The following is a 10,505-nucleotide window of genomic DNA, read 5'->3' on the forward strand; positions in this document are numbered from 1 at the left end:
TGACACAGCAGTTTACATAGCCTACTAAATAGATCAATGAACAGTGCTGGCTTTGATTACACTGGCCCCTCTGAAGTATTTTGAAATGGAATGACTGTAGATGTCTTCTCCAATAATTCCTTAGGGTATATGCTATATCTTTTAGAGGCAATAGCTTCACACTGATGTAAATATGCTCTCTTTCAATTGGGGTAACAGCTTCCACATATGTAGCTCAGTACCTATGTATTACTATTCAAATTCGCAGTCCCAACACACACACACACACACTCATACACACACTCTAATCTTCATATGGTACTTTATATACATTGCAGTCTTTCAACCTTATTAAGTGTCTGTTCCTTCCTGAGTATACAGTCATGTATTATACAGAACAAGTAGTCCTGAGTCATTCGTTGTAGCTCTCAGGAGGCTAGAGGATATCTACATCTAAGTGGCTGTGTAGACCACAAATCACATTACTGGCCTTATTTCCTGTAATAAAGACAAAACTCCTGTTGAATGATTTAGGCCAACATAAGTGCAAGGCTTTTTTTTAAGTTGGAAACTGATCAATGTCTCTGAGTGAGTCAGGCCTCCAGAGATGCAGTTTACTGAGACACAGCCCTGAATAATCTAACAGGACTGAAATATGCATCTTCCTCTGTAAAAGCTCAAAGAGGCGATGCTATGGTGTAGTGTGATTTTGAAGTCTACTGTGACATTCACAAATTTTCTCTGAGGTTGCAGAGGATAATGCTGTAAAGCACAAAAATCATGTGTTCTTTCACTCAAATGTTAGCAACATTCTCATCAAGATCACGGTAAGAGGAATGATATAGAAAGCAGTATTTTTTTTTTTTTATCATTCTGATTGGCACTTTTTATGACACACAAAGGATATTTAAATGATTTCTCCTAAACATTTTCAAGCCCAAAACAATGAAACACATAATTCTGTGATCACCCAGAAATGTTTGTCAGATCTGATAATAACAGAGTATACAGCTAATAACCCACATTACAAAATCAGGAGCAAGAAACTGTAATATAAGAACTGTAACACAACAGGCCTCCGAAACCTTCCCAGCTTCCGACACCACTAGACCGAGGTATATTATACACATGGAAATTCTTCTAAACCTGCGATAGATAGGCGACCTGTCGAGGGCGTTTCCTCGCCTTTCGCCCAATGAGCGCTGGAGTAGCTCCAGCACCCCGCAACTTTTATTAGGATAAGTGGCTTGGAAAATGAATGAATGAGTGAATGAATGAAAATTCATCTAAACGTAGCTTTTGGACGGGCAGTGGCATTCACATGCCAATGTTCATCGGCAGTTTGGATTATAATTAGGATTACTTTAATGCATTATATGAGACACTTTATAGTGATTCAAAGGGTCTTCCGTTAGGATTTCTTTACAGGCAGTTCAATGGCTATCCATCTCAACGAAAAATTGTCTTCGTATCTTCAGTTAACTTAATTTCAAAATGCTTTCTTAGCTGTCTTTTTATTACGGATATTAGCACTAGGTTATTACTGAGACGGGACTATAGGGGTCGCTGCGAATGTTTCACATCACCTCGTTTCAGTATACAGAAATGCTAGAAGGAGTTCGTGATGTTTCGGAATCTTAGTAAATAAAGGGTGGGTGAAAAATCCGGGTCGAATTGAAGTACGACTTGACTTCTAACAGATTTGCATTGCACGGAGGATGTCCTAATACTCAACCAGTCAGAGTTCAACAGTAATGGGGTAACGTAAACCATGTCAGCTCACAGCTACAGTCTGGGCTTGGCAATGCATTGAACTGTCAATAATATTAGCAAGCCCCATAGGCTTCCTAAGAAGCCAGCGAAATTTTGTTAGCCCCATGGGCTTGCCGTTATCAGTTCGTATTCGAAGACAGTTCGCACTGTTTTCTGTCTCTTTCAAATATGGTTTAAAGCCACACCAGTGCTAATTGTCGTGTATTTTTACATTTTTGGTTGCTTATGTTTTGCTTGTTTTCTATGCCTTGCTAGTCAGTTCAAGCATAAGCAAGAACCCAGTCGAAGCCATAGACGATCACATTTATTGGCTTGGTTCTTGTTGCACACACTCTATCTGTATATCATACGTAAGCTTATGTGGGCATTCAGTGGTTGATGTTGAGATCAGCTAATATGCGCAGCTCTGAGGCAATGATGTGGTAAATATAATGTACAGTAAATCTGTTTACAATGGAAGATAATTATTACCCACATCAAACCATTTTAGCGTGTCGGCTGGGGCACCTTTAATGACAATTAAACCATGTCACAGCACTGTACGGCTCTTTTGAATAAAAAGCCAGCAAGCACAATTCCTGCAAAGGTTTTGTTCTGCTGAGAGGAACTGTCGACCTCATTCATCCGGTCAGTTTGTAGTCTCAAGAAAACAATTCGATGTGTGCAGATTATACATCACAGAAAAAAAACGTATAAATTGCTTTTTGTTTGAGATTTGATGTCGCATTTATTTGGGACGCATTACTTTATGAATACCTAGAGAAACAGATTGTCTAATGCTTGAGCTGTGCTGTTTTGTGGCCACTTTAGCCCTATTTTGAAGACTTAGAGAAGGACAAATAAGCAAACAACCGATGTATCGAAAAAAATGTATTCTCATTTGACCTATACCACTAAAGAATAAAACATCAGAAAAGAGTCTTATGCTTGTAGAATTTTTAAACTGCAGCAGTTCTGATTTGTCACAAGTTTACAGTATTGTTTTGTTCAACAAACTGATTTTTGGACTCAACACATTATTAGAGAGAAATAAAATCAAAGTATGAGGAAGAAATGGGCTGTGCACTAGCAGTGTTTGTTCTTTTAAAATACACGGTGAGGGCTAGGTCAGAAACTCCTCCATCTTGACTGGGTGAAAATCTCTAACATTGCACTTGTGTTTTTCATAGATGTAGCTGATAAGATGGAATATGACGAGAGACTTGCCCGCTTTCGCCAAGGCCACGTCAACCCCTTTGACAGAGAGGAAGAAGATGGCACCACAGAGGGAAAGGATCCTCTTAAAAATGGTGAGTGTTTCAGAGATACTCAGGAAACGGGATAGACAAGGATGTTTCATTCCGTATGGTCCCCCTGACAGTCAGAAGACAGCTCAGAGTCTGAACAAAGATATTTGAGTGCTGTGCGATATAGTTTCTGTGTGTCACAGAACAAAGGGAATTATGCACAGTGTTTTAGTTGATTTACTTACAGTATTACAATCAGTGTTACAGAACTGTTGCTAGCACATCGCTGTTGGTGATAATAACATTGAAAATGAGGTGAAATGAGAACAGAAATTACTCAGGCAGTTTTTCAGTAGCCTACTAGTGGGTCTATCAAAGCTCTAGGTCTATCAGACAAATTGCAAATGCATATAATTCATGATAATACATCAATAATGAATCAAACTTTCCTTCCATTTGTGTATTGCACATGTTCTGTAGAGTATTATTGCACATTACAGCGTGTATGATTTTATGAGTATTTATACCATTGTATTTGCTGTCATTGCTGTTAGAGATAGTGATTTTTACTATGATCATTTTTAGTGGAACCTAGTGGTGGAAAGAAAGAAAAAGTGAAGTGAAAGAGGAGCAGGGAGGTCATGATTCAACTAGTATCACTTCCTAAACTGCACTGCTCATCACTGAACTAGATTAAACAATTGTGCGTGACTCTGTGGTATTTAAAACACAGAGCGAACCAACCACACTCTGTTAAATGAACTGAGATACTCTCAGTGACTTGTCTCATCTGAAGTCACCCAAATCACTGTAAAGATCCGGTGGAGATCTTGTGGCCATGCTGTGCTCAGAGGTCTATGCAGGTATGAAACCACTCTGCTTTGTGACTTACTTCATACTGAGGCTGTGGCAGGTTGTATGGAATCCTTTCTCCTGAATATTATAACATATATGATTTAGACCACAAATATGATGTCTTCCTTGGCTGTACGTGACTTTATGTTAATCATACCAGATTTGTTTTCATAAAGTGGTGCACACTGTTTGGCAAGGGCTAAGGAAGAAAACAGGTGTAATTAATGTTTTTTTTTTCCCGCGGATGTCTGTAATTTTAGTGTCTTTTTGATGACCATCATCTTTATACTGACGGTTTATTTTGTAGTGGAGTTGTTAACCATTCACAGACTGAACGACACAACCCTTCCTAACGAACTGATTTTAAGACCTTCACAAGGCTTATAAAGTTACTGAAGACTGTAAGCAACACACAAAAGACTCAGTTGTATTGTTATATGTAAGAACAATTTAAACCAGTGCTGTCTTCATTTTGTAAAAATAGAGATTAAACCTGTTGTCAGAGCAAGCACTCAATGCTCAGCAACAATATATTTTTTATTGTTTATTTGATGTCAATGTTCCTCTACTTGGAAATGTTTCAGTGTGGTGTCTTAGGCTTTGATACCATATAATGTGGTTGTAGGAGAGATATTCTGGCCACAGACTCATAAAGTTTACCAGAATCTAAGAGCACCGAGTTTTACAGTATGTATGGAGTGTTGTTATTTTTTAACAGACGGTCTCGTGGTCTGCTGGACTGTGACTGTTTAATCATTCATTGCAAAGTCTTGTCGCTCTCGTGATATACCAACCCGCAGCATTTCATGTACACTCCCCAGCTCTTCCCATGAGTCAGCATTTTTGTCTTTGGCTTTTAATGACGGTGGTGCTAGAGATCTAAGTGAGTGTCCTTCTGCAGAGAGTGAGCTCATCCTGTCAGCACAATATTAGTAATGCTGTATAACACACTGGAGATAAGCCTGTGTATTTACATTTACATTTATTCATTTAGCAGACGCTTTTATCCAAAGAGACTTCCGAGTCAGGCAGAATACAAACCAAGCACGTAGCCATTAAGATGCTGTCTGTTGCATAATTGCCATCGCTAAGTTCAGTATTTAGTATTTAGTATTAGAATTATTATTTGATTCAGGAGTGTTCAGTAGTGTTAAATCACTCTCTTCACTCTGCAGAGATGAGACCCGAGGTGTACTCCTCTGAGACCAAAACCCAGACCTCAGACAGGACTATGGACCTAGGCTTGGCTGAGGACCACTTCTCTCGGCCTGTGGTAGGTCACGCATTCTTTGTGTCATGCAACGAGTATATGCTCTATTCAGAGGGTGGGAAAAGAAGTATGAAATTAGTGTGGCATTTAACTGTGCAAGAATCCTCTGGGTTTTTAGTGGTTTTAAAATGTCTGTGTACTGAGAGAGCACATTTGTGATTTGTGGTAGGAAATGTTATATCAAGTCTTACATACGTGTTGATAATTTACTTCGTTTTTTCTGCATTATTCAGCCCCAACAATCAAGATATAAAACTGTACTCAGTTATTATATTTGTGTGTGTGTCTGTGTGTATGTGTGTAGGGTTCATTTGTGGCATCTGATATTGAACAGTTGAAGCAGGCTATAGAGGAGTGTAAGAGACTGATCTTGGAACTTCCTGAACATTCAGAGAAACAGAAGGACAATGTTGTCAAACTAATTCACCTCCGTCTAAAGCTACAGGAGTTGAAGGTGAGGCCTGCATGTCAGTGTATGTGTGTGTGTGTGTGTGTGTCAGATGCAGCCCTTTCCCCGTGTGTTAACACTGCTTTACTTGCACTGCTAATAATGAATGTCTGACCGGGTATGGGAAATGAATGGACAATGTAAGCATGTTGATATAAACAGCATTTTATCTGTCTCTTTGAATTCCCTTTTTTGATAGCATTGTTTTGCTATCTCACCACAAAAATGAACATGTGAAACTTCTCAGTGAGGTTACTTCCCCTTGTTCTTTAATGCAGCGTATTTAACATTTTATTCGTGTTCGTATTTCAACTGTTAAAGACATTATAAAGATAAAAATATCTTCATGTGTGACATGTGATTTACACTGGAAAAGAACTTATTGTGTCGTGATCTGTACAATGAGTAAATGAGATAATCAGTTGATACTCTGATGTCCATTTCTTGTTTTTTTTTTTTTGTTTTTTACATTCCAAGTTCTTTTTTCTTTTCATTTTCTTTTTCTTTTTATAACTGCAGCACTGATATTTAATCCATGTGGTTCCTATAACGATGGTGTAGTGTGTAGTTTTGTGTAGCTTTGTGTGGTTCTCTGTGTTAACTCTGGTCCTTGTTACCGAACAGGACCCAGAGGAGGACGAGCCCAACCTGAGAGTTCTGCTGGAGCATCGCTTCTCTAAGGAGAAGAGCAAGAGTGTCAAACAGACCTGTGACAAGTGCAGCACCATCATCTGGGGCCTCATTCAGACCTGGTACACCTGCACAGGTATCACCCGCCCCATGGAAAGTACATCTGACGTTACATATACATTTACACCTCTGTTAGCTACATCCATTATCAGCCCAAGTGTGGTTTGGAACCCAGTTGTGTTATCATTGTTATAGCACAAACGGATGCTAATTCTTCATCAAGGTATTCTCTTACATTATGTTGTGTGGCCCTGTTATTCATCAGGCAGGTGTCACTTAATCTCAGTTGTATTTTTTATGGGATAGCGTAGTTGTTTTATGTTTCCATAGCCTATGAGAACTTACTGACACACAGGGAGATGAAATAGAAACCGTCTCAAAGCGAGTAGGATTTCACCGCATTTGGAAATGGAACAAATTTTATTCAGCTCCAAATGTTGCTAAGTAACATTGCCCTCCAGCTGCGTTGTCTTTACCTATGTATTTATTAACATGAGCCTTGTTTTTAACTTAATGAGAGACAAGCTTGATCCATTAATTATACTGTATCTTCAGCCTCTTAATTATTGGTGTTGCTAAGAATAAGTTGCCAGTTGACTGGGAGGCTCAGACCTTAAACTGTGGAATTGTATAGTTTCATGTGAATGCTCAGTATCTTTCTGTTTTCACTGCTGTAATTAAAGGACTGACATCCCTCTGCTCTCTTCAGGATGTTACTATCGTTGCCACAGCAAGTGCATGAACCTCATTACAAAACCTTGTGTGAAGACAAAGGTGAGCCACCAGTCTGAGTATGAGCTGAACATCTGTCCAGAGATTGGTCTAGATAAACAGGACTACAGGTGTGTGGAGTGCCGGGCACCCGTGTCACTGAGTAAGTGTGTACTGCCATGTACTATGTGTGTCTGTCTTAGGTATTAACAAGTGCCTACCACTAATAACATCTTTGTTAATGTTTGAATTTAGTGTATCTTACTCCATGTCTCTCTTTTAAGTTTCACTCAGCAAGTCAATGTGATGAGAAGATTGCATTAGACTAAATTAAGTTTGTCTAGTGTACATACATTAGACTAAATTAGGTTTGACTAGTGTACATATGCTGGACTATATTAGATTTGACTAGTGTACATATGTTAGATTAAATTGGGTTTGACTAATGAACATGTGTTCCCAGTTGCCCCTCTGAGTAATCATTGTCAGCAGAAAATCACCTGAGAATCCAACTTATCTTTTGGTAGGACTACATAAAAGGTGTGTAAACACAGATGTGTTGTGTGATGTTGGGCTTGTCCACTAGGGGGCGTGCCAAGTGAGGCCAGGCAGTGTGACTACACTGGGCAGTACTACTGCAGCAGCTGTCACTGGAATGACACAGCTATCATCCCTGCGCGTGTTATCCATAACTGGGAGTTTGAGCCAAGGAAGGTAAGGTCTCATTGTGTTTATAAACCTGTACACCACTCCCGTGCTGTGACAAGTATTTCTAATGAAATATTTTCATTAGCTTAAATATCAGTTTATAATGTGAATTTTACAGTTAATAAATCTATAGGTATTAGGTTTGTCTAGTTTAAAACTTTGAGCGCCGTGATGCAGCCTCATCTGGTTTTACTGTATGAGTATGCAAGGAGAGCAGATGTGTACCTGTGTGCTCTGTGCAGGTGTGCCGCTCCTCCATGCGTTACCTGGCTCTGATGATGTCTAGGCCTGTGCTAAAACTAAAGGAGATCAACCCACTGCTTTTCAACTTTGTGGAGGAGCTTGTAGAGATCAGGGTAACTGCATCATCCATTATCCATGTTTGTTAGTGTGGAAACATCTGTGCTCTACTCATCACAGCTGCAGACACTAAATGATTAACAGTTACAGTTTTACTAAAGAAATGTAACTTACCTTTTTGTAGTTCAGTACTGATTTGGTGAACAGTGTAAATGTTTTATGTTTTTGTCATCCTGTATTCTCAATACTGTTAAGCCTCTACAAACGTAGAGCTTTGAAACCGAGATGGCGGCATGGGAATGATAGATATATTTCTCTGACTTAGGTTTCAGTAATTAAATATATAGGTTGGACAGAAGGAGAGAGGCTGGAGATGGATAAATTGATGAAAGGAATGATAAAATGCACTGAGCACTGTTTTAACGCAGTGATGCCTTCCTGGCTTTGTAGAAACTGCGTCAGGACATTCTGCTGATGAAGCCGTACTTTATCACCTGTAAGGAGGCCATGGAAGCCAGACTGCTGCTGCAGGTCAGTGCTGGAGCAGAGTCTGACACAGCATCAAAAAAACCCCCCAAAAAACCCAGCTCAATTTCTACTACCACAGACGGCATGCTGCATGTACGTTTAACTTTATCGCCATCTTCAGGTGTTTTACAGAAATGCATTCCACTGCCAGATAAGAGGGCTTACGTTATACATGCTTCAATGACTTTGCACATTGCATACATAACCACCTGACCTTCAGGTCCAGAGACAATGAGTAACGGTGTTATGTAAACAGTTATGACATTGTCTCCATTACTCTGGCATGACTTAGAATTAGAGCCTTTCAAAATGTTGAGTAATGAGTTAAGCTGAAAAGAAGGAAGTGGAAAGGAATGTCATCTGGGAGGCTTTTGACTAGTGGTTCCTGGTTCTTCCATAGTTCCAAATCAAAGAGTAACAATGGATAACTCCATTCAGCTGCCTTCTACTTATTATTATAATCCCTCATTTAATTGTAAATTATATTAGACATCATATTTATCTTATTCCTTTCAAATTGGCACTGAAAGCATAAGACAAATTTTGTTTCAAAATTTATTTTTTTTTTTTTTGATGATGCAGCTTCAAGACCGTCAGCACTTTGTAGAGAACGATGACATGTACAGCCTGCAGGACCTGATTGACATTTCCAGTGGACGTTTAAGCTGTTCCCTCACCGAGATCCACACCACGTTTGCCAAGCACATCAAATTGGATTGCGAGGTGAGGGAGATGTTCTGCGGGAGAATGATGATGTTTTTAATAATTTAATGAAAACTGGAAAGGCTGTGATTTGTATTGCTGGTATTTGTGTGAAGCGGGCGCTTGCAGGGTTGCAATTGTACTGGTCCCTGTGTCATTAGTGTCCTCTTCCTCTCCAGAGGTGCCAAGCCAAAGGGTTTGTGTGTGAGCTGTGTAAGGAGGGGGATATTCTCTTTCCCTTTGACAGCCATACCTCTGTGTGCCAGGACTGCTCTGCTGTGTTCCACAGGTTTGACCTTCATTCAGTCACATGTCTTCTGCTGCATGTTTAGGCTTGTAGAGATATGAACTTCTCATTCAAGACAGAGCATCTGAATATTGTCACCTAATTGGTGTGGAAAAAAGAAGAATAAAAGGTCTAGCTGTTCTGCAGTATCTAAGAGAGTTATTTCTGACTGTCTGAATAGAAACTGGAAAACTGTTTGTTGCATCAAAGGTCAGTTGTCTGTGTTTTGTTTTATTTTTTCTCCAAGGGATTGTTACTATGACAACTCCACAACCTGTCCTCGATGTGCCAGAATGACCGAGCGGAAGCAGGAGCCATTGGAGGCCTAACACACCCGTACAGCTGTGACGAAGCCTATCACTGTGACAACCTCTAGGATCAGCTGTAAAACTGACAAACAACTGGAAAAAAAAATGTTTTGGTAGTGGAATTTGGGCCATCCCCCCTTTTTTTTCTCTCTCTATCAATGTTTTTATCCTCTTTTTCCCTTAGTCTTTAAGGCCCAGGTTTGCTGTTACACATGATAAAATGTCCTCAGAGTTGTTGGACTCTGACTGGGTCAAGGCAGTGAGGGTGACTTGAATCTGTTCATTGATCTCATAATTTCTTAGCTGTCCCCTTCTCATTTTGAGGTCTGGGTTACTGTTGCACATATTTATGTATGCCTTTCATACCTGTAAAAGAAACACATGCACAGAACAGGAATACAAAGGTGTACACAATGTCTTAAACTAACTGAGACCAAAAGCATAATGACATTTATGATGTAATGGTTAGAAATCACATTGTCATAGCCTTAACTATTGATTTTATGTAGATGTAAAATCTATTTTTAGCCATCTTACATAATAACTTTCCCAGTTTACTTCTGAGCTGCAGTTGGCTGTGGAGCTTGTCTGTAGGTGGAGCTAGGCACTATCTGGTACCTGCTCCGTGTAAGCAGAAAATCAACACTAAGGAGATCTGTCCAGAATCCTATAATTGTGGTATCTTGCAAACTGTAACTTGTGAAAGAAGTTGTAATAAGTT

The 10,505-nt window shown here is 39.5% G+C and overlaps 1 protein-coding gene across 2 annotated transcripts; it reads left to right on the plus strand.

The window, feature by feature from the left end:
- Positions 1-2,935: 2,935 nt before the first annotated feature.
- def8 (differentially expressed in FDCP 8 homolog) lies at positions 2,936-9,890 on the plus strand. 2 transcript variants are annotated; one of them, XM_030765988.1, is made up of 11 exons: positions 2,936-3,041; positions 5,009-5,106; positions 5,408-5,557; positions 6,176-6,317; positions 6,951-7,115; positions 7,539-7,666; positions 7,903-8,016; positions 8,411-8,491; positions 9,071-9,211; positions 9,370-9,479; positions 9,724-9,890. In XM_030765988.1, the coding sequence occupies exons 1-11, from the start codon at positions 2,936-2,938 to the stop codon at positions 9,803-9,805; spliced, it is 1,317 nt and encodes a 438-aa protein (XP_030621848.1). In that variant the 3' UTR covers positions 9,806-9,890. The 2 variants fall into 2 exon arrangements, with proteins under 2 accessions (XP_030621848.1, XP_030621849.1); XM_030765989.1 differs by lacking the exon at positions 8,411-8,491.
- Positions 9,891-10,505: the final 615 nt, after the last annotated feature.

The sequence above is a fragment of the Chanos chanos genome, chromosome 2, assembly GCF_902362185.1.
Source record: "Chanos chanos chromosome 2, fChaCha1.1, whole genome shotgun sequence".
In the NCBI taxonomy this organism is placed as follows: Eukaryota; Metazoa; Chordata; class Actinopteri; order Gonorynchiformes; family Chanidae; genus Chanos; species Chanos chanos.